Source organism: Aspergillus mulundensis (assembly GCF_003369625.1).
Source record: "Aspergillus mulundensis strain DSM 5745 chromosome Unknown scaffold_5, whole genome shotgun sequence".
Taxonomy (NCBI): Eukaryota; Fungi; Ascomycota; class Eurotiomycetes; order Eurotiales; family Aspergillaceae; genus Aspergillus; species Aspergillus mulundensis.
This window is the reverse complement of record NW_020797893.1, coordinates 879,720-906,585: the sequence shown is the minus strand read 5'-3', so window position 1 is coordinate 906,585 and position 26,866 is coordinate 879,720. Positions and strand designations below refer to the sequence as shown.

The 26,866-nt window shown below is 52.7% G+C and overlaps 9 protein-coding genes across 9 annotated transcripts; 6 read left to right on the top strand and 3 right to left on the bottom strand.

Annotated features, from left to right (window-relative positions):
* Window positions 1–234: 234 nt before the first annotated feature.
* DSM5745_05643 (bifunctional K:H/Na:H antiporter NHX1) lies at window positions 235–2,653 on the top strand (the record flags this gene model as incomplete). Its single annotated transcript, XM_026747659.1, has 4 exons — window positions 235–277; window positions 375–410; window positions 508–1,386; window positions 1,437–2,653. The coding sequence occupies 4 exons, from the start codon at window positions 235–237 to the stop codon at window positions 2,651–2,653; spliced, it is 2,175 nt and encodes a 724-aa protein (XP_026603491.1).
* Window positions 2,654–3,292: 639 nt separating this feature from the next.
* DSM5745_05642 (uncharacterized protein) lies at window positions 3,293–3,635 on the top strand (the record flags this gene model as incomplete). Its single annotated transcript, XM_026747658.1, has 3 exons — window positions 3,293–3,374; window positions 3,442–3,587; window positions 3,633–3,635. The coding sequence occupies 3 exons, from the start codon at window positions 3,293–3,295 to the stop codon at window positions 3,633–3,635; spliced, it is 231 nt and encodes a 76-aa protein (XP_026603490.1).
* A 190-nt stretch (window positions 3,636–3,825) lies between these two features.
* Window positions 3,826–5,404, top strand: DSM5745_05641 (putative GABA permease; the record flags this gene model as incomplete). Its single annotated transcript, XM_026747657.1, has 6 exons — window positions 3,826–3,955; window positions 4,003–4,535; window positions 4,586–4,672; window positions 4,746–5,130; window positions 5,190–5,374; window positions 5,402–5,404. The coding sequence occupies 6 exons, from the start codon at window positions 3,826–3,828 to the stop codon at window positions 5,402–5,404; spliced, it is 1,323 nt and encodes a 440-aa protein (XP_026603489.1).
* A 1,060-nt stretch (window positions 5,405–6,464) lies between these two features.
* On the top strand, window positions 6,465–7,633 carry DSM5745_05640 (zinc-dependent alcohol dehydrogenase; the record flags this gene model as incomplete). The annotated part of the gene is made up of 3 exons (XM_026747656.1): window positions 6,465–7,121; window positions 7,194–7,548; window positions 7,626–7,633. The coding sequence occupies 3 exons, from the start codon at window positions 6,465–6,467 to the stop codon at window positions 7,631–7,633; spliced, it is 1,020 nt and encodes a 339-aa protein (XP_026603488.1).
* A 1,933-nt stretch (window positions 7,634–9,566) lies between these two features.
* On the top strand, window positions 9,567–14,776 carry ino80 (chromatin-remodeling ATPase INO80; the record flags this gene model as incomplete). The annotated part of the gene is made up of 4 exons (XM_026747655.1): window positions 9,567–10,088; window positions 10,172–10,687; window positions 10,736–14,510; window positions 14,571–14,776. 4 exons carry the CDS (start codon window positions 9,567–9,569, stop codon window positions 14,774–14,776), a joined length of 5,019 nt encoding a protein of 1,672 aa, XP_026603487.1.
* A 953-nt stretch (window positions 14,777–15,729) lies between these two features.
* Window positions 15,730–17,731, top strand: hemA (5-aminolevulinic acid synthase HemA; the record flags this gene model as incomplete). Its single annotated transcript, XM_026747654.1, has 2 exons — window positions 15,730–16,078; window positions 16,143–17,731. 2 exons carry the CDS (start codon window positions 15,730–15,732, stop codon window positions 17,729–17,731), a joined length of 1,938 nt encoding a protein of 645 aa, XP_026603486.1.
* Window positions 17,732–18,158: 427 nt separating this feature from the next.
* On the bottom strand, window positions 18,159–19,776 carry DSM5745_05637 (DNA-directed RNA polymerase I subunit RPA49; the record flags this gene model as incomplete). Its single annotated transcript, XM_026747653.1, has 3 exons — window positions 18,159–19,169; window positions 19,232–19,560; window positions 19,629–19,776. 3 exons carry the CDS (start codon window positions 19,774–19,776, stop codon window positions 18,159–18,161), a joined length of 1,488 nt encoding a protein of 495 aa, XP_026603485.1.
* Window positions 19,777–21,136: 1,360 nt separating this feature from the next.
* DSM5745_05636 (putative MFS transporter) lies at window positions 21,137–23,132 on the bottom strand (the record flags this gene model as incomplete). Its single annotated transcript, XM_026747652.1, has 10 exons — window positions 21,137–21,381; window positions 21,437–21,748; window positions 21,799–21,846; window positions 21,905–21,958; window positions 22,019–22,375; window positions 22,429–22,458; window positions 22,511–22,603; window positions 22,658–22,818; window positions 22,884–23,061; window positions 23,120–23,132. 10 exons carry the CDS (start codon window positions 23,130–23,132, stop codon window positions 21,137–21,139), a joined length of 1,491 nt encoding a protein of 496 aa, XP_026603484.1.
* A 1,038-nt stretch (window positions 23,133–24,170) lies between these two features.
* DSM5745_05635 (peroxisomal biogenesis factor 3) lies at window positions 24,171–25,982 on the bottom strand (the record flags this gene model as incomplete). Its single annotated transcript, XM_026747651.1, has 4 exons — window positions 24,171–24,855; window positions 24,919–25,309; window positions 25,406–25,752; window positions 25,825–25,982. 4 exons carry the CDS (start codon window positions 25,980–25,982, stop codon window positions 24,171–24,173), a joined length of 1,581 nt encoding a protein of 526 aa, XP_026603483.1.
* Between the last annotated feature and the right edge of the window lie 884 nt (window positions 25,983–26,866).

Below are 26,866 nucleotides of genomic sequence, written 5' to 3'. Positions count from 1 at the left end.
AGGCACAGTTGGGGCGGGAATCCCCGACCTAGGAAACGTTGGCGAAACTTGTCCTGTCCAAACTCTAGACTCCAACTCGCCTTTCGTCCTTAAACCCTTGTTTGTTCAGATTCTTTCCATCATCTCTGTGCCTGCGGATTATTATGTGCGCATCGTACTGGTGTCAGAAAATCGCCGCTGGAGTAAACCGCTGAGTAGCGTCATCGCCGTGGTGGTTACAACGACTTCATCAAAATGGCTGGCCAACTGATGGGTGACGCTCTTCATTCGCTCCTTCGTATGCGTTCCTACCATGCGCATTATTCTCTTATGATCTTTGCTACTCTCTTGAGCTTCCCGATTAAGTCAGACGCTAACGCTTTTGTGTTTGGTAGGGAGAGCTGCGGATTATGATACAGATCCCGATGATGGTACGCGCCTCGAGCCCCTCTCGCCCTTCGCATCTCCCACCTTTCGCATCGAGGATATACTAGTACTTGTGGCCGGGTCTGATACAATTGATTACAGGAGATGCACCCGAAGCCGGCACCAAGGAGTTTTTCAGCTCCTGGGCGCTCTTTATTATGATCACCCTGCTGATGCTCGCTCTGTTCACGAGTTACATCCTGCAGCAGCGGAAGATAGAGGCTGTACATGAAACGGTCCTGTCCATATTTGGGGGTATGTATCTCTCGTCTTGCTTCATTGGACTTCATACCGGAAGCAATAAGGGTGCTCATCAGCAGCTAGGTATGTTCGTCGGATTGATTATTCGACTGACTGATTCGCCCATTACGAACTTCGTCGCCTTCGACTATCAGTTCTTCTTCAATCTGCTCCTTCCTCCGATTATTCTTGCGTCCGGTTACGAGCTACATCAAGCGAACTTCTTCCGGAATATTGGAACAATCCTCACCTTTGCGTTTGCGGGAACCTTTATCTCGGCTCTTGTGCTTGGGCTGGTTTTGTTTGCTTGGACAAGGATTCCGTTGGACGGATTCAGTATCAGCTTCGTCGAGGCCATATCTGTCGGTGCTACGCTGTCTGCGACTGATCCAGTCACGATTCTGGCCATCTTCAACCTCTACAAGGTCGAACCGAAGCTCTACACCGTCATCTTTGGTGAGTCGATATTGAACGATGCCATTGCGATTGTCCTGTTTGAGACGGCGCAGAAGTATGCGGAGAGTGACGCAGGTTCTCTATCCATCCTCAATCTATTCGAGGCTATCGGGTTGTTCCTGCTGGTCTTCTTTGGCAGTATGCTGGTAGGCGTGATTGTAGGGATCATGACGGCCCTCGGACTGAAATACACCCACGTCCGTCGTCAACCTAAGATTGAGAGCTGTTTGATTGTGCTCATAGCTTACGCGAGCTACTTTTTCTCTAACGGTGTTCTGCTGTCAGGTGAGTCATTGAAGTCTGATTGCTCGATGACGGGAAACTCATAGTCCTAGGAATTGTGTCGCTCTTGTTCTGCGGTATCACCCTGAAGCATTATGCCTACTACAACATGTCCCGCCGGACGCAATTGACCACGAAGTATCTATTCCAAGTCATGGCGCAATTGTCCGAGAACTTTATCTTCATTTACCTGGGCCTTGACCTGCTTGTCCAGAGGGATGTGCAGTTCAAACCTCTCTTTATTCTAGTCGCGGTCGTCGGTATCTGTCTTGCCCGATACCTTGCGGTGTTCCCCTTGTCAAGAGCCATTAATTGGTTCATTCGGTATAGGGCACGTCGACGGGGAGTGGAAGTGGCTGATGAGCTGCCATTCGCATATCAAGCAATGCTCTTTTGGGCCGGACTTCGTGGCGCTGTCGGGGTAGCACTGGCGGCAGGTCTGAAGGGTGCGAATGGGCCAGCTCTACGCGCCACTGTCCTTGTCGTTGTGGTGATTACTGTCATCATCTTCGGAGGAACAACGGCGCGCATGCTGGAGATCCTTGGGATCCGGACAGGCGTTGTTGAAGAACTTGAGTCTGACGACGAGTTTGATATCGAGGTATCCAACGGAGGCACATATTATAAGCGCTCTGATACTGGGCTGGGATACACGCCTCGCCGTCCAGACAACATCCCGCTTGACGGAGTGTCACGGAGGGACCTCGACCGAAACAATAGTTACTCGAGTGGCAACAGCCGCCGCCCTAGTCCGCCATCATCGTCGCGCCCGGGAGTAGGACACTCAAGAATGTACTCAGACGCCTTTGGTCCAAAGGACACGCAGACACCGCGCGACCGTTCAACGACTGCTACCCTGCTAGGCAACCGTCCTGGAAGCCGTAGCGGCAGCGAGGACGGTAGCGAGGACGAGTTCGGTTTGAAGTCCTCTGGAAAGCGCCGGGCACTGGACCACGACCACCCGGATGCCTTCGAACTCGACGTAGACGATATGCATTCTGACGATGACCTGCCTCCTGCTGCTCCGACGCGAATGCGCCGATCACCGTCTCAACCTCCACAGCACCCGGCGTCATCGCAGACCCCACCAGATGGCGCGTCTCCATCCCGGCGCGAAGCGGGGAGAAGCGCACGGGAGGCTATCCGAGACCTGTTCTCTGGCGGACCTTCAGGAGATCACGTCGCCTGGTTCCGCCAGCTGGACGAAGATTATATCAAGCCCCGTCTTCTGCTGGACCAGTCGAACCACAAGGGGCCTGGCGCTGTTTAGACCTCGGCCTTTATGTATACTTATGAATCCTGACTTTGTTTCTTGCGTGTTGGGCTCATAGTAGCTCTGTATTTTGGATTGGGTTCCCTGCGCATTTGGGCCTGTCGCTATAAGTCCATGGCGGTTGTAGGTTAGATTGTAATGGTATGTATAGTACAGAGTAGATCACAGATAACATTGCCTCTACGGAGTAAGTCTAAGCAGGTCGGAACGACTACGCCTACTTCCCGATAAGCAGGGGTTCCCTGTTTAAGCAATTTCCACGCGGGCTTCAATACGAAATATCCTTGCCGGAATTTCTGAACTCCCCAGACCAAGCCGTTGGACCTTCGGACTAGCCGACGCTACTGCTTCTTATCATCAAGCTGCAGGTCTAGATTGGCCACTGCACCTCCCATCACCGATAAGAACAATAGTCTTGTCCTTCTACTCCATACCATCTCGTCCCACTCACGGAGAGATGCTGAAGGTCGATCCGCGTGTCCCTTGCTGGGTCACTGGATTCGTGCTGACATGCGTCATGCTGGCATGATAGCCTTATCTCATTTAAGCTCTTCACCCCTCACTCCGGTGATGCTTTCTTCCCGTTTCCCCCTCGGGCTGAATCTGATTCTGGCATCCTGAGAAATCTGTATGACCATGACAGACTTCGAGAAGACTGAGAGACCCGCTCAAGCGAGCGATGAGCCCGCCGTTGAGCGAGGTGATACGCAATTGCTAGGTACGGTTAGATCTATCCGGTTCACAGCGAATGAGCGAATCTCGCCAACTAATATGCGAGTTTACAGCAACCCTGGGTTACAAGCAGGAGTTGCGACGGCATTACTCGACCGTCCAGGTCTTTGCCATTGCATTCAGTATCATGGGCCTGTTGCCGTCGATTGCGTCCACACTATCGTTTTCTATACCTGCTGGTCCGGTGGGGATGGTTTGGGTAGGTTACTGCTTCTATTATGATGAGGCGGTTAGCTGACTCAAGTAGGGTGAGTTGCTCGGTAGATTAATCAGGCACGCTTGTTATGATGTCTGATGATAGGCGCAGGATGGCTAGCTGCCAGTGTGTTTATCTTCATTGTAGGGCTGGCAATGGTAGGCTTATCCTTACTTCTATACCTCCAATCCAGGATAGGGCTGATGGATGATCCTCTCCAAAGGCCGACCTAGCATCCGCGATGCCTACCGCTGGTGGCCTCTATTTCTGGACACACTATTTCAGTGGTGAGAAGTGGAAGAATCCTTTAAGTTTCGTTGTTGGGTATAGCAATACCCTTGGGCTTATTGGGGGCGTCTGTTCCATTGACTGTGAGTATCGGCGAATACTGCTTGGAGGCCGCTGGCTGACGATATAGACGGGTTTGCAACCATGCTGCTGGCCATCATATCCATCGCGCGAGACGGTAATTGGACTGCCTCTCGACCGGTCGTCTATGGGACATACGTGGGCTGTGTAGTCGTCCATGGCCTCATCGCTACCTTCTTCGCCAGAATTATGCCAAAGATCCAGTCCGTATGCATTGTGACCAATGTTGGTCTTGTCATAGCGACAGTTCTCGCGCTACCTATTGGTAAGGCAGTCAACGGCGGAACAATCAACTCGGGATCATATGTCTTCGGAAAATTGGAAAACTCTACAACATGGCCGAGCGGGTGGGCATTTATGCTTGCCTGGCTCTCGCCTATCTGGACAATCGGGGCGTTTGACTCCTGTGTCCATATGAGCGAGGAGGCTACGAATGCTGCCCGTGCTGTTCCGTTAGGCATACTATGGTCTAGTGGGCTATGTGGCATCTTAGGGTTTCTTTCTCTGGCCGTGATTGCGGCGGTCATCAACACGGACTTGGATGCTGTGATGGGGACGACCTTCGGCCAGCCGATGGCTCAAGTAAGTTATTTCCACCCTATGATAGCTGCCATACTGAACTATGTCCGAAGATCTACTATGACTGCTTGGGAAAGCCCGGTGCCCTCGGTTTCATGGCCGTCGTAGCAGCAGTCCAATTCTTCATGGGACTGAGCCTGGTATCTCCCTCTCCATTCCGTCCTTAATCCCATATCTAATTTTACAGAGTGAGACCACTAACCAGTATCCCAGGTTGTCGCCGCCTCCCGCCAAAGTTGGGCATTTTCCCGTGATGGCGCCCTCCCTTTCTCCTCCTACTTCCGCCATGTTAGCAAACGCATCCGCTATCAGCCCGTTCGGATAATTTGGGGTGTCGTCGCAGCAGCCATAATCATCGGCCTTCTTTGCCTCATCAACGCCGCCGCCAGCAGTGCACTTTTCTCCCTAGCAGTTGCCGGGAATGACCTCGCCTGGCTGATGCCCATTCTGTGCCGGCTGGTCTGGGGTCAGGAGCGGTTTCACCCAGGTGTATTCTATACGGGGAAGTTCAGCAAGCCGATTGCAGTTACGGCGATTGTCTATTTGGCGTTTGCCATTTTGCTAAGCATGTTCCCGACACTGGGCCCGGATCCGACTCGTATGTTACTCCAGATGTCCCTAGGTACCGAGTGTGGCCTTGCTGACTGGTGCTTTTAGCGGACGATATGAACTATACTGTCGTTATCAACAGTGCGCTTTGGGGTGGCGCGTTGCTGTATTATTTGCTGTATGCGCGCAAGACGTATAAAGGCCCCCAGATGACGGTAAATGGCTCATCGCCGCCATCCTCTGCACCTTCTGAGACGAACTTCGAGAGCAAAAAGTTAGGATCGGATGAGAAGGTGAGTAGTACATGACTGAGCTGTCAGTGACTGGTCATACGACCGTACCGCCGGCTTGGGACGGTTGCGTTGTCTTCGGCTGTGGGCACCTGGTATTACGGCATACTAGATGGGATGCTTGGTTGCATCTCATGGTGTGCAGGTAAGCTTCATGATTGGATTTAGCATATAGTAGAGAATATGATAAAATATCACGCGGAACCGGGTGCGACTGAGTGAGGTAACTTCCCAGATTAGCAGATGGCACCATGCGGTGCGATCCAGGAGCCAAGCCACAAGATACAAGCGAATGGCCGGAGCTTTCCTATGTGGTTTCAACTTGTTTGGCATGTCTACTTAGCAGTGGTACAGACTGTACAGTCGATCTCCAAGCGGGGGTTGCCGGATGGTCCCACTCAGCGGGCTCTCCCCCGCAGTCCGCTTCCATACTCCGCAGAGTGTTTCTTACAACGGCCCTGAAATCGAAGCTGTCACGCCATTATCTCTGGGGACCCCGGGGGATCGTGCTATAAAAGGCTGCTGTTTCGCCACTTCATACCTGATATCAAGATATCGCGCCCAGGTATGGTCTGATCCAGACCTTAGGCTTTCGCCGAACCGCGTCTCGCCGTCATCCTACCAAGTTCCAAGCCACCTCGGTTCCGCAAATCCGCACCTAGTCTATCTACGTCTTCGCCTATGCAGTCTGGCCCGGGTCTGTCAAGCTCTCCAGGATGACGTTTACTTGGTTCTCGCCCCCATTCGCCATGGCAGGTCGATCCGGCTGCCAATCGGTTGCTGTACGCCCAGCGCCCGCTCTAATTATCGGTTGAAAGGAGGACTATCGGGCAATGGTGCTGTGCGAGATCAGTTAACCCTCACGTCGACTGCGTCAGTGTCTACTGGGGTGGAGCCATATCGGTGTTGTTACAGACAGGGTCTGGAGACTGTGTTGCTGCACCCCTCAGTCTCTTTGCGTTATAAAATGGCATAAGCAGCTCTCACGAATGTTGGTAGCTTACACTGACTTTCTAATTCTCACACTCACAATTCATCTTCTCCCATCTACGCATATTTCTTCAATTCCATATTACGGAACATCATCTTAGCCATGTCCATCCCCGAAGTCCAGTGGGCCCAAGTGGTCGAAAAGACTGGCACACCCCCGGTTTACAAACAGATTCCCGTCCCGAAGCCGGGTCCAGATGAGATCCTGGTTAAGATGCACTACTCCGGCGTCTGCCACACGGATCTTCATGCTATGAACGGTGACTGGCCTCTCACCTCAAAGATGCCCCTAGTAGGCGGCCACGAGGGCGCTGGTATCGTTGTCGCCAAGGGCGAATTGGTAGACGATAAAGACTTCAAGATCGGCGACAAAGCTGGAATCAAATGGCTTAACGGCTCTTGTCTCTCTTGCGAAATGTGCATGCAATCAGACGAACCTCTTTGCGCACATGCCTCGCTGTCCGGATACACAGTTGATGGCACCTTCCAGCAGTACACTATCGGCAAGGCTGCATTGGCCTCAAAGATCCCGGACAACGTGCCTCTAGATGCTGCTGCTCCGATCCTCTGCGCCGGAATCACCGTCTACAAAGGATTGAAAGAGTCCGGTGCTCGCCCGGGACAGACCGTCGCCATTGTTGGTGCTGGAGGCGGCTTGGGCTCTTTGGCACAGCAGTACGCAAAGGCAATGGGGCTACGCACTATCGCCATTGACGCCGGTGACGAAAAAAAAGCCATGTGTGAGCAGCTGGGAGCAGAGGTACTCCACTTACCTTACCCTATCCGAAAAGCGATCCCATTTGAAAAGCAAGACTGATGATTATATCAACAGGTGTATATTGACTTCAGCAAATCCGCCGATGTCGTTGCTGATGTTAAAGCCGCCACTCCCGGAGGCCTGGGTGCCCACGCCGTCATCCTCCTCGCCGTCGCCGAAAAGCCGTTCCAACAAGCAACCGAGTACGTACGCTCGCACGGCTCCGTCGTCGCAATCGGCTTGCCGGCCAATGCTTTCCTCAAGGCCCCCGTGTTCACCACTGTCGTCCGCATGATCAACATCAAGGGAAGTTATGTCGGAAACCGCCAGGACGGCGTCGAAGCGTTAGACTTCTTCGCCAGAGGGCTTATCAAGGCGCCGTTCAAGAAAGCACCGTTGAAGGATCTGCCACAGATATTTGAGTTAATGAGTAGGTTCCCTTTTCGTTCGCGGTTGCTTTTTCTTTTGGGTAATAGTCTTGACGCTAATGATGGTTGGAATGTAGAGCAGGGTAAGATTGCGGGTCGTTATGTTTTGGAGATTCCGGAGTAGAACGCAGGGTAGCAGTATTGGACGAGAGATACCTTGCTGATATGATGAGCATAATACACATGAATGTTATGAATGAACGAGGAAGCCGAAGAAGTATCGGTCTTTCAAGAAATACATGAGACCAGGGGCAGATAATGATAGCGAGCTTTTATGTCGATTTCTGTGCAACCTGCTGTTGCTGTAGTATTGCATCTGGGGTAAGGCAGGCACAGAGTATCAGGGTGAGACACAAAAAAAGCTCCGTAGAATCAACAGTCCGTACTGCTTGCCAGTGCCCAGGGATCTGACCTCAAACAAAGTACGTGTGGTTTTATTGAGAGGTACAATGCCAACATGCATATCATCTATTCTGAGCCTAGGAGGCGCTTGGCCCTCGCGTCCATGCAGGATGCGCTGCGCCTTCTCGGAACTCCACGCTTTTCCCGGGTGATGTTTCGCGATTCCCGACTCCTGAGACCGGCCAGCAGCAATTGACATACCGACGATGTCTCACCTCTAGGGGTAGACAGCGTATGCCGCAGCGTTGGGTTTTGACTTGAGACCAAGAGACCTGGTTGCGCACGAGGCCTGAACTGCCAAGATGCCGTGCTCGTCGGCTCAAATTGTACTGAATCCTCTTATCTCCACGCCTCTTGCTTCCTGGCGCTCATCCAGCTTCGGTCTGTTGGCTCCAATGCACCAAACAGCCCTCGACCTGCAGTCGCGTTTTCCAAGCAACCATTGCACATGATCTTATTACATTAGGTGACTGGTCTGGGGCTTTTTGCAAAGTCTTGGAATCTGGCGATGTAATATTTGGCGATGCTAGTAGATCTTGTAACGTATCTTACGTTCCGGCCAATGACGCGGAGGAAGGGCGATCAGCCGCTGTATAGGTTTTCGCCCGCCTCAGTGTCTGCTAGCAGGATGAGTAAGTAGTCAGAGAGTGGCAGTGAGATGCCAAATGAGAAAGCACGGGAATAATGCAGTTGAAAAGTCGACCTGCAGATGGAGCTGTTGACAGCACTGGCAGTATAGGCGGGTTGCAAACCAACAGTGTTTGCTGTAGAGAGAGCGATACGTGAAATACAAATACAGGGACTGGATCGCCGAGCTCGTTGAAGCCGACGAGCGAAGAGGAAGAAAAGTCGGGTTAGGCAAAGGGGCAGCGCAGTTCTCGATCCCAGCAGCACGAGGACGAACCACTGGGCCTCCTCACCAGCATCAGCTCTTCTCCAACGCCCAGCTCATCCATCCCCTCTCTCTTCACCTCTTGCTCTCCCTCCTACAGTACAGTCACTTATCACCAGACTCACCTCCAACGCCAACTTTTCCCCATTCACCTTTCGTCTCATCGCCCCTCTCGTCCTATCTTCACGTTGTCAGTGTACCAATACGGAAGACGCATGGCTTCAGCCTGAGTGTTCTGATCTCCGATCACGGCTGACCCGCGACGATTCGCTGGTTCACCACACGAGACGAGCAGACACTAGAGCCAGACCCTCCCGAAGAAGATTCCTGGCAAACCCGGTAAGGCGAACTCCTGCCATCTCATTCATTCATTTTCTTCGCCTGCTTCGTCCCATCCTCCACTCCCTTCATCCGCCTATGACAATAATGTGTCCATCCTAATTCTCGAAACCATCCACACCCACCTCGACGTCCGCAATTCTCATCATCGCAGGCCTATACTTACAAGCAGATAGCTCGACGCTGACGACTACCGGACGCGTGATCGCTCCCTTGACGGGACGGACTGGACTCCCTGCCTTCCTGCGCGTGGGCGCCAGTTGGCTAGCTATCCTGGGCAAACACATGAACAACTGATTTCCACCTCAATTGTTTCCTTTCCATCGGCAACGGTAGTCCCTGTCTTCGAATATCGCCGCCGCGTTTCGGACACTCGCGGCTACCACCATGACCGGGGCTCCGCCGTATCACCCCCAGTCTCCGACTCAGCAGTCTCGGTACGCTGCCTATTCGCCCTCGAATAAACCGCGTCATTTCTACCCGAGCAATGAGCAGTACCAGCAACACCCGCCTCAAACGCCCCCTGCCTTCCCGCAACCCAACCTCGCGCGGAGCCCTCACTATTCACATGCGCCTACGCCTATGCCAGGGTCTCTACCACCATTGAACGGCGGTGCACCCCAGCCGCCGCATCCATCCGATCCGTCGCCGCAGTACCAAGCACATTCAGCCGCAGGGACTCCGCAATACCTTCCCCGACCTTACTCTGGCTCCCTGTTGCCCGGTAGTGGCGCATCCCCATACGGGCCCTCTACGCCGTCCCACGCCCATCCCTCTAGTCGTCCGGACAGCCATGCTCATGTGGTGTCGCCTAAGAAAGAGCCGGAGGCACATTTCTCAATGAGCCATGGAGTTCCTCCCTACTCTATGATGCGTGAGCCGAGAGCGGCTTCACCTCCGAGGGAAGCTGTACGTTACTTTCTCCATCATTCAACCGCCCCCGAAATCCCATCTTGTTTATTTCAATGCTAACAAATCTTCTCTACTAACAGAAACCTGCTCGCGCCGCGGACCCAATGTCGTTTGCTAGCATCCTTTCAGGGCCCACCGAAGAGCAAGCTCCTCCTAAAAGACAGTCCCCTCCACCTGGACTAGGTTCGATCCATTCAGCTGCGCCATCAGTCAATGCTACTACAAGCCTGAGTCCTCCTCCACCGGTCGCTTTTAACCCCAGAGTAAGAGATATCGAGCCAGCTCCACCCGCTTCGTCCTCAAGATTAGAGAAGAAACCTAGCACGGACAGGCGTCGACGCGTTACTGAGAAGGATCCGAAAACGAACGACATCTCGGCGAACGGTGTCGCGGAACCTCCCAAGATCATGCGGCCCCCTCGCCGAATTATGTCAGAAAAGGAAACGGAAATGGTCAACAAATACATGGTCGAAATTGACAATGCAGACAAGAGCGATGTGGAAGCTCCAGGTTTTGAACAAGAACAAGAACGGTATCTCCTTAAAGGGAAGAGGCGCGCCTTAGATCTGGAACGTACCGAGGGCATCAGGCGCAAGGTATGTTCTATCCACTTTCTGAATTAACCCTGTCTGACTAAAAATTAGCGTCGCCGCCACAATTATCTCTATACACTTACCAAGTCGTTCGCGAGACAAGCCAATGCGGGCACGGAGCGATTCCGATATGCAAACGAAGCTTCCGTCATCGCCGAAGTTCAGGCGAAGGAAGTACAGGATGAGAAAGAACGCAAGAAAGACATGCAGCGCAAACGCCGACGAGAGAATACCGTGCGGCTGGAAATGCAGAAAAAGCTTGAAGCAGAGCTCAAGGCAAACGAGACCCAGGACTCTGCTGAGAAAGCCAAGTTCCTGCGGGAAGCAGAACGTGCCCAGAGGAAAATCAAAACCACGAAACGGGCCTTGGAAGGCGTTACTTCTCCAGAAGAGATTGGCGAGGTCACCCCGTTGGCACCTAACCTTGAAGGAGGGACCACCAGTTCCTTCCACATTGGCCGAAGCTCTCCGTCAAGGCGCAAGTCCGGTCGCGGCGGCCCCGTCACACGACCCAAAAAGTCAAAAGAGCAGAAGCAAGCCGAAAAGGACGCTGCCGAGGCTGCCTATGCTGCTATGGAAAACGATGAGCCTCTGCCTCTTGCTCCAAGGGAGGACCCACGAAAGGAGGCCCTCAAGAAGGATGCCAAGGGCGGTCGCTCCAAAGAAGCCACACCTATTCCCATGTCTACCTATGAGTCGAAGGGCTACAACCAGATCTACGAACAGATCTGGAGGGATATCGCACGTAAAGATATTCCCAAAGTCTACCGCACCAAAGTCAACTCTCTGAGCACTCGGCAAGAGAATTTGCGCAAGACGGCCCAGCTAGCCAGCAAGCAGTCTCGCAAATGGCAGGAGCGTACCAATAAGAGTATGAAGGATACTCAGGCACGCGCCAAACGGACGATGCGTGAAATGATGTCGTTCTGGAAACGGAACGAACGTGAAGAGCGTGATCTGCGCCGTCTCGCAGAGAAGCAAGAACTTGAGTCAGCGAAGAGGGCAGAGGCCGAGCGCGAGGCTAATCGCCAGAAGCGCAAGCTCAACTTCCTCATCTCCCAGACCGAGTTGTACTCCCACTTTATTGGTCGCAAGATTCCAGGAGCAGACGGGGAGCCTGGGGACGCAGGTGTGGAGGGGGCTGATGCCATGGACTTGACCCCTGCCGTTGGTGCGAAGGTCACCAATTTCGAGGACCTTGACTTCGACGCAGAGGACGACACCGCCCTTCGGCAGGCTGCCATGGCCAATGCTCAGAACGCGGTTCAACAGGCCCAGGAGAGAGCGCGTGCCTTTGATGACCCTAATAAGAGCACCATGGACACGATGGATGATAGCGAACTGAACTTCCAGAACCCCACGAGTTTGGGCGATATTGAGATCTCGCAGCCTACAATGCTTACGGCAAAACTAAAGGAATACCAGTTGAAGGGCCTGAACTGGCTCGTCAACTTGTACGAGCAGGGCATCAACGGTATCCTAGCAGACGAGATGGGTCTCGGTAAGACAATTCAATCCATCTCAGTTATGGCTTATCTCGCCGAAGTCCATAACATCTGGGGTCCCTTCCTGGTTATTGCGCCGGCATCAACCCTTCACAACTGGCAGCAAGAAATCACCAAATTCGTTCCCAATATCAAGGTTCTGCCTTACTGGGGTAACTCGAAAGACCGCAAGATTCTCCGCAAGTTCTGGGATCGCAAGCACATCACCTACACCAAGGAATCAGAGTTCCACGTACTCGTGACTTCCTACCAACTAGTGGTTCTTGACTCGCAATATTTCCAGAAAGTCAAGTGGCAGTATATGATTCTTGATGAAGCCCAGGCCATCAAATCATCCCAAAGTTCGCGTTGGAAGAGTCTCCTTGGCTTCCACTGCCGTAACCGTCTTCTTCTGACCGGTACTCCCATTCAAAACAACATGCAGGAGCTGTGGGCTCTTCTCCATTTTATCATGCCCACGCTTTTTGACTCCCACGACGAGTTCAGCGAATGGTTCTCCAAGGACATCGAGTCTCATGCACAAAGTAATACGAAGCTCAACGAGGACCAACTCAGGCGTCTACATATGATCTTGAAGCCTTTCATGTTACGTCGTGTTAAGAAGCACGTCCAACAGGAGCTCGGTGACAAGGTCGAAAAGGACGTCTTCTGTGATCTTACGTACCGTCAGCGTGCTCTCTACGCCAATCTACGAAACCGCGTCAGTATCATGGATCTCATTGAGAAGGCTGCCGTCGGTGACGAAACAGACAGCACAACGCTGATGAATTTGGTTATGCAATTTCGTAAGGTTTGCAACCATCCCGATCTGTTTGAACGGGCTGAAACCAAGTCACCTTTCTCTCTTGCACACTTTGCAGAGACCGCTTCTTTTGTGAGAGAGGGTCACAGCGTTGACGTCGCCTACTCGACCCGCAACCTGATCGAGTTCCCAGTGCCACGAATACTCTGCAAGTCTGACGGCCGCGTCGATATGCCAGGACCTAATAACTCAAAAGCCGGCTTCTGTGCCAAGTATTTGTCGCACATGATGAACATTTTCACGCCGGAAAATATCAAGCAGAGCGTGGAGGATGACGGTGCATTTTCCTTCTTGCGATTTGTGGATACCTCGGCCGGAGAGGCGTTTGACTATTCTCATCAAGGTGTATTCGAGCGTGCCGTCCGTCGGCGCGCACGGACGAACAGGTTGTCCCGGCTCAACGTAGTTTATGATGAAGATGAATCTTTGTCTGCAGCATTGGCCCACACTCTATTCAACATTGCCGAACGTAACGACCGCCAGGCTGTACACGATATCGCAGAGGAAGGGTACATGCGTCAACTCATGACTGTCTCTCGGTCAGTCTTTGAACAAGAGGGCCTCAACGTCATTGAGCCTTGTGCCGGGCCTGCTGCATCGGCACCCCCGATCACTCTTATGTCCTCAGGCCAAGGGGCCTCCAGAGAGACGGAGGATGCCCTATTCAACATTCCTGTTCAGCATGCCTTGTTCGGCACTCCTTCCAAGGCCATGGAAGAGCAAATCATCGAGCAGCAGCTGGATCCTACGCCTTACTCTCTTCCTCCGATGTTGCCCGAGCCACTTTCAACCAAGGGTCGCTACACCCACATCGAGGTTCCTTCAATGCGACGATTCGTTACAGATTCTGGCAAGCTAGCCAAGCTAGATGAACTCCTACGCGAACTGAAAGCAGGAGGCCACCGTGTGCTCCTTTACTTCCAGATGACGCGCATGATTGACCTCATGGAGGAGTACCTGACCTACCGCAACTACAAGTATTGCCGTTTGGATGGAAGCACCAAACTGGAGGATCGCCGAGACACGGTGGCTGACTTCCAACAACGCCCCGATATCTTCGTGTTCCTTCTGTCCACACGCGCTGGTGGTCTGGGTATCAACTTGACTGCCGCCGACACTGTCATCTTCTACGACTCTGACTGGAACCCGACGATCGACTCGCAAGCCATGGACCGAGCTCATCGTCTTGGTCAAACCAGACAGGTCACTGTGTACCGACTCATCACTCGTTCCACTATCGAGGAGCGCATTCGTAAGCGAGCCTTGCAGAAAGAGGAGGTGCAACGAGTCGTCATTTCCGGTGGTGCAGCCGGCGGTGTTGACTTCAACACACGCAACCGCGATAGCAAGACCAAGGACATTGCTATGTGGCTTGCTGATGACGAACAAGCGGAGCTTATTGAGCAGAAGGAACGGGAAGCTCTCGAGCGAGGTGAAACTTTTGGTGCTGGCAAGGGCGGCAAGAAGAATGCCCAGAAGAGAAAGAGAGATGTTACACTGGATGATATGTATCACGAAGGTATGTTTCCGACGACCCAAGAGACAGCAAACGAGCGCAGTCCTAACCCCTCAATTATAGGCGAAGGAAATTTCGATGATGCTAGTGCCAAACCATCAGGAGCTGCGACACCTGTATCAACGGCAGAAAACGTTGGAACACCCTCGGTTGGCACACCTATTCCCAAGCGAGGGCGTGGCCGAGGGGGGAAGGGGATGGCCAAACGAGCGAAGACAACCAAAGAACGACTACGTCTAATAGACGGCGACGGGGGCTTGGGTAGTTAAAACTGACGAGTTGTTGATTATCTGTTGTTATTGATGCATGACGGCGTTTTTTTTCTTCTGGTCACCTCGGCTTTCCTTCCCTACTGTGCCATTTCTTCGGTCTTGTTTCACTATCATATTTTCCTTTACCTTCTTCTGGGGCAACCTATATTTGGTCTGTATTAACATTATCATATGTCAAAGACAAAGATGGCGATTTGATGTGCAGTTCCGCAAGGAGGGTGGAACTCGGCATGATGTCAGTTGGACGTGACAGGTATTAGACATGTTGTTCGCACACATGCATACATCTTGAGAGCTCGCTTGTACTTATAATTTCGCAGCTATAGGGAGTACTTTCTGCGTAATGAACAGACAGAGTACTCGAGAGTGGCGCTTGTTACCGAGTACAATCCCCGACCTCGCAGGTGGCCTGAGTATCACGGGCGGCGACCCGGAATTTGTTTCACATAAGCATTAGCCGCGGCCGGCGGGCCATGGTCCGTAATCGCTCCCACGAGTGCGGCACTTTACACAATCCATAATAACACTTTTATATCTTCAATCCGTATCAAGTGTCTTCCCAGGGACATGCTTCAGGTCGAGTGCGGGCAGAGCTCGGCGTTGTCTCTGACTAAGAGTATCGATACGCATACGCTTGGTAATTCCAAGATTACACCATTACTCAGACTTAAGTCTCGATCAAGGTCGCCCGACCGCGCCCTCCAATCACAAAGCCCAGGATGTCAGCCACTAGCCCTGAAGCGGCAAGGCGCCGCTCACCCCACAGTCTCGGTCTCGGTCACAGTCACGGGCTTTGGCTGCCGAGATTTGCACCAAATGTGAATCCCGTCGCCGCCGCGTATAATTACTGACTCCGATCCCCTCTCCTGTTTTCTGTCTGACCCTCTTCGTCCCCATCCTCAATTGCTCTGTCACTTGCTCTCCATCGATTCTACCCAACGTCCATCGCAATGGAGGCCCTTCTCCAGCAGTCTCGGGCCATGTGTCCGTTTCTCAAGCGCAGCTCCCCGACCACCCTTCGCTCGCTGGCTACCGCTACCCGTCCCAGCACCAGCCCCGGTGGTGGTACCATGACCAATCTGCAGAGGATTGCTCGCCGCTGCCCGGTCATGAGCAAGGCTCTCGCTGTCCAGAGCGCTCGCATGACCGGCACCAAGCGGTTCACCTCCTCCGCGGCTGGTGTCCCTGGTACTGGTGCCCCCAAGCCTACCCGGGCTTCACCGGGGAAGAGGGCGCTGCACTCGACGGGAGGAAATGGCGCCAATATGAGCACTGAGTTCCACAAGGAGGCTCAGCAGAGTACGTCTCTGGCTTCGTTATCGCAATTGCAGAAACCATACTGACAGCGAATCCTTTTCTCTAGTCCACCCTGGCCTTTCCAAGACCACCGCTTCCCACACCGCGGCCTCAGCTACCGTGTCTGGCCCTCCTCGTGCTCCTACGGCCACACCTTTTGACTACAATGCTTTTTACGATACGGAACTGCAGAAGAAGCACCAGGACAAGTCGTACCGCTACTTCAACAACATCAACCGCCTCGCTCAGGAATTCCCACGCGCTCATACAACTTCGAAGGAGGAGAGGGTGACCGTCTGGTGCTCGAACGACTACCTTGGTATGGGTCGCAACCCTGAAGTGCTATCCGCTATGCACAAGACACTCGATACCTACGGAGCCGGTGCGGGAGGAACTCGTAACATCTCCGGACACAACCAACATGCGGTCGGGCTGGAGAACACCCTGGCTAAGCTCCACGGTAAAGAGGGTGCTCTGGTCTTCAGCTCGTGCTACGTCGCCAACGACGCTACTTTGGCGACTCTGGGCAGCAAGTTGCCCGACTGCGTGATTCTGTCCGACTCTCTCAACCACGCCTCGATGATTCAGGGTATCCGTCATTCCGGCGCGAAGAAGATGGTATTCAAGCACAACGATTTGGTCGACCTTGAGGCGAAGCTTGCGTCTCTTCCTCTCCACATCCCCAAGATTATTGCGTTCGAATCGGTCTACAGTATGTGTGGCTCTATTGCTCCTATCGAGGCGATTTGTGATCTCGCGGACAAGTACGGAGCCATTACGTTCTTAGACGAGGTCCATGCCGTTGGCATGTACGGACCTCACGGTGCTGGAGTTGCCGAGCATCTCGACTACGAGGTTTATGCTTCTCAGGGCACCGCGAACCCCATCAGCACCAAGGGCACCGTTATGGACCGAATTGACATCATTACCGGTACCCTGGGTAAAGCGTACGGATGCGTTGGTGGTTACATTGCTGGTTCGGCCGCTTTTGTTGACACCATCCGCTCCCTCGCTCCTGGGTTCATTTTCACTACCTCATTACCCCCGGCGACGATGGCCGGTGCCGATGCTGCCATCCAGTACCAGTCCCGCCACCAGCAAGATCGTGTCCTGCAGCAGTTGCACACTCGCGCTGTCAAGCAATCATTCAAGAACTTGGATATTCCCGTTATCCCCAACCCGTCTCACATCGTTCCTCTCCTCGTCGGTGATGCCGAACTCGCCAAGCAGGCCTCGGACAAGCTGCTTGAAGAGCACGGCATCTACGTTCAGGCAATTAACTACCCCACCGTTCCTCGCGGTGAAGAGCGTCTCCGAATCACCCCCACTCCCGGCCACACCCAGGACCTCCGTGACCACCTCGTCGAATCTGTCAACGCCGTCTGGAACGACCTTGGTATAAAGCGCGCAAGCGACTGGAAGGCAATGGGCGGATTCGTCGGCGTTGGCGTTGAAGCTGCCGAGCTCGAAAACCAGCCTATTTGGACCGACTCCCAGCTGAACATGCAGCCTAATGAAACCCTCGAGGCTGCCGTGGAACGCGAGTTTCAGGCTGCGGTTCCTCGCATGAAGGCCGGGAACGCAAACGCAAAGCCCATCGGCTCGATCGCGGCTAACCCTATCGGTGGCCCGATCCCTGTCGCCGCTGCCGCTTAAGTGACTATTGTCGCTTGCGGTGGCGAATGGGTTGTGGTATATATATTCTCAAATCTATATAGCCCTCCCGTCCACTCCTTACATAGTGCGGATTACGCATTGGTGGAACTATCTCGCCATATCATGATGGATGCTCATTAGGACCGGCCCGTCATTAACATTGGGTCCAATTCAGGATTGTCCATACTCCAAACCTCAACTTCCTCGTTGTAGCTTGTAGCTCCTTCAATCCACGTAAGATCTAGGTGAACACGTGATCGATCAGACGAACGGCCTCAAGTCACTTCAACTTCTTAACTAACTTTGTTGGTATTCACAATAAGTAAATGTCTCTAAACGCCAATATAGACACATGAAAGAACCCCTTTTTAGCTCTTGCATATAATATCATCAACTAGTTTCAACAACTAACAAGCAACCTGCGTATCTACCTCCTACTCCCCCCAGCCCGACTAACCTTCGGAAACTCAACGGGAATCTTGAGACGTGCAACCCTCCTCGTCGCAGCCTCAGCTTTTCCACCCCGGATACCAAACTTAGCGAACTCCGTCTCCCTCGGCTTGTCAACCCTACATCCCAACTCGCGGAAATACTGCGTGATCTTCGCATTATCGAGCTGGAGATCATCGCGCAGATCGGAGGGGTCCGTGGCCATCTCATTAGGCGAATTGCCGCCATTTGGCGTGGGAACGCCATCCTTGACAGGCTGAGGCGGGAGATGGAGCGTCAGCGCGCAGATAGTAGTTTCGAGGAGCAAAATATCGTTCGGGGAGACGGTTGAGCCATTTGGAGCGAACTTGCGGCGGATGCCGTCGATGATCGGGTCGGGGATTGTAGATTGTGAGGAGGAGAGATCGTCGGTTGAGTTGTCTGAGGAGGATTTCGATCCGCCGGAGAGGATGCGGCGGAGGTCGTCGCGGCTGGGAAGGCGCTTGTTGCCGCGGCCCTTGCCCGAGCGTAGAGCGCGCGCAAGCTCGAGGAGAACGAGGATGAAGCGCAGAATCTGGAGGTACGTTGTGTTTCCGGACTCGACGATATCGTCGATGCGCGAGGAGACGTACCGCGAGGTCGTGGCGACTGTGAGACCCGCGGAGATCGTATCCTGCCAGTCCTTGATGGGCAGTTGGCGGAGGGTGGCATTGCCGTTGGGGATGAGGGTTTCGAGCGGGTAGACTTCCGAGGGGTGTTTTGCGTCGAGGTTTGCTTGAGGCAGGGGCTTCGCGGCTTGGACTTCGGCTTGCACGGCGGCGGATTTGGCGGCAATGTCGAGGGCGGATTCGGCCGGCATGGAACTGAGGAGGGCGGACTCGGCGGCTGTTGCGGTGCCGGAAGGCGCGTTGGAGAGCTGGGCGTTTTCGGCCTGGGATTGCGTTGCCTTGCGGGATTTTTTAGTACCGAAGGTGTATGTAAGGTCGTTTCTTTGCTCGCGCATGGTTTTCTGTGGAAAAGAACGCTGGTCAGTCGCTTTTACTACTGAGTTCCTGCAGAGTGGGAGCATACGGTATCCTCATCCTCGCTCTCCTCCTCTTCTTCTTCCGTCTCAGCAGCCTTCCGGACTGCGCCGCGGAGCGTGACCCGTCTGATCTCGACAAACTCCCATGTCTTGCTCGCGGGGTCCACAACGGCAACGTAGTGCTTCAACTGGGAGTCCGCATCGTCGTTTGCTTCCCGGCCGATAAAGTCCAGCTTCGGGTGCTCAGAAGACTGCAGCAGTAACTCTGTCGATGCAATCCCATCATTGCCCGAATGATGGGTAGAACTGTGGCTGCGGGTTTTCAGGTATGGGTTTAGGCGGATGTTGGGTTGTGAAGTGACACCAGGGGTGTTGACTATGACAAATTTATCAGCACTGCTCCCATGAGATATCAAAGTAGGAAAGAAGTGGTGAATTGCGTACGCAGTACTGGGGCGAGCTCATTGTCGTCGTGGATCAAGCTGGCAGATAGTGGAGGCAGGCTTTGTAGGTCCAGTGCAGGCTTCTTGGTAGGGCGTTCATGACGGTCTGAGGCGCGCTTGCGCTTCTTTTCAGCCTTGTCGGAGGCCATTGTAGGGGTCTCTTAAGTGTCAAAGAGTCGAGTAGTTGGCTGTGGAGCGCAAAGGTCTGCAAAAAAAAAAGTTGACAAAAAAGTGAAAGCGGTGAGACAAAGGCGGAGAAGACATAACCCACGGCGCGAACACAAGGTTCATGGGATATTTGATCGAGAATCCGTTTCGCGACTTGTATAGATCGATGACTTGAGATAATCATTGAGCCTTCGAGGATTACGGATTGTGTCTACAAGTCTACATGTACAAGGTATCAAGATGCGTTTGCGAACTTTTGTTTCGTAATTGAGGGTAATAAACTCTCGAAGACCGTCCACGACTCCAGATCTCAGGTGCATCAACCGAAGTCAATGTCTGAGATGGAGGTAAATTGACCAGTCCCCATGACAAACTCGAAAGAAACCAGTGATTTCGTAACAAGGAATCCGTCAGTCTTTCACTGATTCCTCCCAATCCCACTAGACACATTGACCCCTCCGAGTATAACCCCACCTAGCCTGACAAGCAATCGAGATTGTTGATGAATCCGCGGAATTGGATGGAGATTCGCAATCATTTGTGTTGTGAAGGTCCAGTTGAACGGCGGGTTCCGAAATCGATGATGTATTTATTGTAAAAGCAGTTGTATGTTGCAGACCAGGCAGGCCTCATTGGGGGAGGCGAACCACGAAACGATCATAACCGGAAAATCATCATCGTGACGTCGTCAATTCTTGTCGTGTTCAGCGCTCAACACCGAGCTTAACATGAGAAGCTGAGATGGATGGGGCGAGTTGTTTATTTGCTGTGAGGAAATTAGAACCAATTGCGCCCAATTTCTGAGATTCGGGTTGATGAGCTCACCTTCTAGCCCTCATCTTTCTTCTCTTACGCTTGAGACGGCGAACGCGCTTCTTTCTCCACTTGGCTCTCATCTTCGTAGATGGGCTAGTAAGCAATTAGTCAACTGTTTGATAGGATAATCGTAGCCATTGCGGCGGGTGGAAGAGCTGGTACTCACACTTCTGCGAGGATGAAAGATGGGTGGAAGAAAGGATGGACCTGCGGGAGCGGAAGAGCTACTTAAGCTTGTGTGCGTCACAAACCCTAGTCAGGTGATACGTCACGTGCGGGTCCTTCTCTGTTTACCGAGCCCAACAGCAACGCATCGACATGACAATTCAAAAATGGAGTGGATTTTTTGTGAGAACATCGGGATAACTTTTTTCATTGATTTAGAAGATATGCTGGCATATATGCTGGCACATCGTTATGTATTAATCTCTGTGGATGTATGGGCCATGGCCTAAGCCCTAGCCCTATCATGGCCTTCAGGACTCTAGTTAGAGCATCGTAACTTCATTAAACCCTTTCCAACCCCTAGTACGCATAACGGAACTTTGTCGCCAGGTCGCCCAAAGCTTTCTGGTCCTCATCAAGATGAATAGGATCACCACTCGCCAGGACTTCGGCCTTCTTCTGGTTCTGATGCCACAGCGCCGCGAAGTAGACGCAGCAGCAGGCACAAGAAAAGGCAAGGAAGGATACACCGATGCTGAAGCCGGTGTGATAGTGATTTACCTTATCCTTCGCGAGGAACGAATACGTAGAGATGATACCACCAACTTCAATGCATGTTAGTGGTACTGCAACGTGCAGCAAGGTGCTGGGACCACTTACTATTGCCGAACCCTATCTGCCAAGCAGTTCCAACACTGCGCCGTCGATGGCCACCTAGGTTCATAGCAAACCAACAGACGACGACAGGCATTGCGCTGTAACAACCCGACGTGACCAGGAATAACGCACCATACTGGACATCGCGGTTGTTGTGTACGTTCAAGAGGATACCAAATCCAGCCATGGAGATCAACATGGGGATAATGGTGAATGCGAAACGGTGTCGGAATTTGTCGGATAGATATGCGATGCACATGGAAAATACAAAAGCTGTAGCCCATGGGGGAATCGAGTACAGTTGGGTTTGGATTTCTCGAAGTTGGTTAGTACGGTGACAGGACGAGGAAAGGGGAAAAACTCACGCCCATAGCCGTAGGACTTGATGATAGTTGGCGCAAAGTAAGCGTATCCTGAGGGAGGTTAGCTGCCAGTACATCTTTAGATTCGAGCTTGAAGGAGAGAACTAACCATAAGCTGTGACAACTTGTCCAAAGTAGGCCAAGCCAGCAATGAAAATCTTGTCTGGTAAAAGATGTCAGAACACACGAACTTCGCATCCATTCAACAGAACGGGTGACTCACAATCTTTGAAAACATCCAGAACCTCGCGCCAGCCCATGTGGGTGTCATCTCCAGCCTCTCCGGAATCCTGGGCCAACTTTGCTCGCATGTAGTTGCGCTCTTCGTCGGTGAGCCACTTGGCCTCTTCAGGGAAATCCGGGAGGAAGAAGAACAAGATGATTGCAACCACGGCAGTGATCAAGCCTTCAATGATGAAAACCCATCGCCATCCTGCAAGGTTGCGGACACCGTCCATCTTTCCTAGACCACTAGCGAGCAAACCACCGAACGCACCGGCCAACGAAGTAGAACTGAAGAAGAAACTAAATCGCTTCTGGGCCTCGCTGCGCTTGTACCACATTCCGAGTAGATAGAAACCTGGGAACTGTTACACAATGTTCGAGTCGGACAACAGTGGGGTAATCACTCACATCCAGGAAACATGCCAGTCTCAAACATACCTACATCTCATCGTTAGCCACTGAGGTGTTGGTCCGATGTGATTAAACCTACCCAGAAACCAACGCGTAGTCATCAGTCCACCCCAGTTTGTGACCAAGCCCTGGCAGATTGTGACAACGCCGAACAAGAACATGCACATGGACACTGCATCGATTAGCGCTGCCATAACCCACATAGAGAGCACCCTTTGATACATACACCAAACATGAGGCCGCAACTTCTTGAGCAGAATGTTGGAGGGTATTTCGAAGATGATGTAGGGAATGAAGAAAATGGTCAAGGCTGTGTTGTACTTTGTTCCCTCGGCAATGCCCAAATCGTCTTCCATGCCCAGGGCTGCAGCATTGCTTATGTTGACTCTAAAAGCAAGGTCATGTTAATTGTGTTTCTGGGTTTTGCGACAGTTGAAGATGGAAGCTCGTACCGGTCCAGAAAGGCAAGCAGATACATAATGCACAGAAAGGGGACGACGTGCCAATCCACCTTGGCCATCAGCTTGCGCTCCGTGGTTGAGGTGAGCGCAGGGAGATCACCAGGCTGGGGCGATTCCATGCTCATCTGCGCCTCGTCGGCCTTTTCGCGCGAAGGATCGTTGCTCTTTCCTATTCGCGATCTGTATATCAGCGCCTGATCAATAGCAGGAGTCGGTATAGCACGTACCCAGGAAACCCATGATGTCCGTGATGCGGCCTGAGTCTGGCGCTGGGAACTGGGCGAAGGTGGTTTAAAAGCAACAGATCAATGAGTCAGAAGAGAAAGACAATTTAAAAGAAAGCCCGGTGTGTTACAGTGAATCACGGGGTGGAATTTGGAGAAATACAGGCCGGTGTCGGCTTCCGGCCGAGCTCGGAGATTGAGGGCTACTACTCCGGAGTTAACAGGAAGCCCTAGCTGAACAAAAGGGATGACAATAATTCACAATCCGCGGGGGAGGGGCTGAAAGGAGCTGCAGAGAGCAAAAAAAAAAAAGAAAGGAAGCAGGGAGCAGCACATGCTTTATAAAGGAATTAATATGGATTAAAGAAATTCCAAAAATTCCAAAAATTCCGATGCTGATGGCAAACAAACATCATCACAGCCTGAAGATCACAAAGCTGCACCATCAGAAGCAGGCAAGGATCTTCTGGAGGAACAGGCTAGTGATGGTCCAGCTGAAAGGAACCCACTCCACATCAAAGAAATAGTAATCGCTGACTCCTCTGGACAGTGACTGTACTGTGTGACTTGGTGTTTCATACATCCAAGCATCTAAGCATTCCGTGCAACTCAATTGTAAGGATTGGCAATGCTTGCCCTCGGACCCCTCGTGCCCACCCGCCCACCGGTGGACAAAGTCCCTTTCCCCGACGAACACCCTGGCCCCGTCGGTTACTCGGCTTCCCCGCAAGATCTCGCGGCTATTATGTAACAGCCTAAGATCGAGTTCAGATCTATCTGTTGCAAATTTGCACACCGTACCACTGAGTACTGTCTACTGTACGCCCAAGGCAGTCTACTCTGTATAAGCTAGTCCGCTCGTCTGACCACGATTGGTAAACATTAAAAAGCTGCTGGGGCCTCCGGTCAACCCGATTATGCCGCAAAATTCGTGCATTCAGCTAGGAAGATACTATTACAATCACCGACTCTGCTAATAATCCGAAGAGAGCAGATGGTATCATTGTCATGTTCCGTCAATAAAACTATCTGTATTCGGAGGCTTATCGTTAGCCTATGCAGTCGGACCGCCGCTTGGCTGTTCTACCACAGCTCTTCCCCATGCCTTCTCCAAGTCGTTATCGTCAGTATTCGTCGTAGTTGTTGAGTCCTCGGCGCGTCGGTCGTCCCGGCCAACTATCACCGGCGATGAGGAAGCAGAGCCTGGAACTGCAGCCGTTGCGTTGGAAGAGTTGGTACCCGATCCAGCGCCGAGAAGCTCGGAATCAAAGTTCGAACTGTACACCACCGCCGCGAACGCCTCAAGCTCCCGTACACCTTGATCCATCGCACTTACATAGATGTTCGGCGGAGACGTCCCGTTGCCAATGGTATGAGCTTGCCGAGCAAGTACGGCAAGGACATTCGCTAGCTTCGTCTTGAGTTCCGAATTCTCCCTGATCGGAACTACCGTGGCGACAGACGTGAATGATTGAGGGGCTGTCACCGGCCCTGCGGATTTGAACGCATCCATCTTGCACTGTTGTATCAGCGTTTCGAAGCATTCGTTGTTAAGGAGCATCTGAACACGAGTGAATGTGGGGGAGTCGATCAGATCAGCCGTCTCATCGAGGAGATGTCGCAGCGTCGCCGCTGTCTGAGGTGTTGAGGGTTCTGTGACCCCGAGGACGCCGGACTCGTCTAGCAAGTGGTCCTCCTCTTCTCGGGGAGGAAGCAGATAAGGTAGCCATTTTCGGTGTCTTCAAGCAGGGTCAGTAAATATCTTGTTGCGCTCAGGTGCTAGGGCGCATAAGGCAACATACTTCCTGTCTTCCTCGGTGGCACCTTCTATCTTCTTACGAACCTGAAGGGTCAATTCCGACAGTTTGTCAAACGTAATATCATCCCTGGGGTTAAGAGGCCCAAACGCTTCCACGACCGCGGCCTGGACTTCCTCCACCAATTGCTTCCAGCCACGGTGGAGCAGCCACCAGCTAAATGCAAGGTACCGTCGGTTGGTCTCGAAATCGTTTCCGAGCGTCTGGGTCAAGTCATCATCATGGTCCTCTAACCTAATTGTTGACGAGTCTGCGGGTGTAGCCAAGGATATCACGCTTGAAAGGTAGTTCCGGCGACCGAGAAGATTAAGTTGGACGCGCGTGAAGATTGTCAACAGGGACAGGGTGTATAGGAGGGTAAATGCGCGGGTAATAGCTAAACCCTGTCAGTTCCGCAGGGAAAAGAAAACGCCCCATTGACTGATCGGTCCATTCATAGGCTGGCTGCAGCAAAGATGAAAGAAAGACGTACAGGTAATCTTAACCTCATTCCAAAGCTGCGTCTTATTCCGCTTCGGTTGGGGCGCATCCCCTTCGACAGTCGACTCCCCGAGTTGACTAGTACGCAGGAACGATTCGCTCGACACGCTTTTGCGATCATCTTCCAATAGACTAGGCGCAACAGAGCTCATGTCCGACCCCGTCGCCGTCCCCTCCCCAGCGTTGAGACGGGCCAGCCGCTCCGCGCGTTTCTTCTGCAGTTCCTTCGTCAATTCCTCCACGGGTAGAGCCTCCAATATATCCTCGGCCGCAGTCGGCAATAATGCTAGGACGGTGTATGTACAGTCGGTCTGGTTCTGCTCGAACCGTCGCCGTAAGCTGCGCGGTGAGCACAATAGTCAGCCTGCATTCGCCGACCATGCGAGTAGAGTGGGGAGGGACATGACGCACTTCTCGCGAGCGATACGGTCACTGCTCATACGCTCCCGTGCTTCAGAAATCTTGCCTAGTACATATTGGCCTGCGAGGTAGCCCACACCGATGACGCCCGTGCCGATTGCGAGGGTCTTGCGATTGCGCCGGAACCAGCGCCTCGAAGCACTGATCATGGTGGAGCGAAGGGGTCGGGTTTAGCTTCAATCCAGTGTTTGGCCAATGCAGTTCATTATATAACTTGAGTAATTGTTGAAGAAGAGGAGCAACGCGGTGGTTGGAAAGATGGAGCGAGACAGAGGTGGACGTGACAAGTCATTGATGGCGATCGCGGTCGGAGAATGGCCAGTTCCAGCGGCCTCGGCTAACCCGGTCGATTGCCTTATGATAAGGGGATGTGGACGACAGTGCTCGCTAGGTGAGCAGTGTGGTCCTGACATTGAGAGCACAGGCTCCCCACCTCCGAGGCTTACTGACTTTCTGCGTTCATCATGGCCTTGCCTACTGCTGGTCCTGTATACCACCCTCCAATTCGGAGTTACTTTCAACTGTGCTGCACAGGATGCTGAGGTCACGGGACCCGCTATGTAATGGAAATCAATAATACCGAGCTGATAGCGGGGCACTCGCTGTAATTTTGTCAGATGGAATCCATTCCCCGGACATGGCAGGGCAGCTGATTCCCTGTCCCTTTCTTCCTTGACAAGACAAAGCGTCCTTCACCACACACCACCATGCATTCTCCTTATATTCTCAATTCTTCATGAGCTCCTATCTATATGGACTAGTCTGACTCTACTTGCCGCCTCTTCCGACCCCCCAAACCTAGCTTTCTTGTTTACTCCAACCGGCTTATCTTCCCCCCACGTAGCGGGACCGCAAGCTATCCCCCGACCAGCTCTCCGTCATACTCATATACCGAAACCACACCACCACCTCTCTTCAGACCGACTCAGAGACTCAGGCAGTCAACCCATTCTACAGATCTTACATCTCTCCGCTTAATCTATATCCACGTCGCTCCTCCGCCCTCTGTCTCACTCTCTCTTCATCCTCCCCG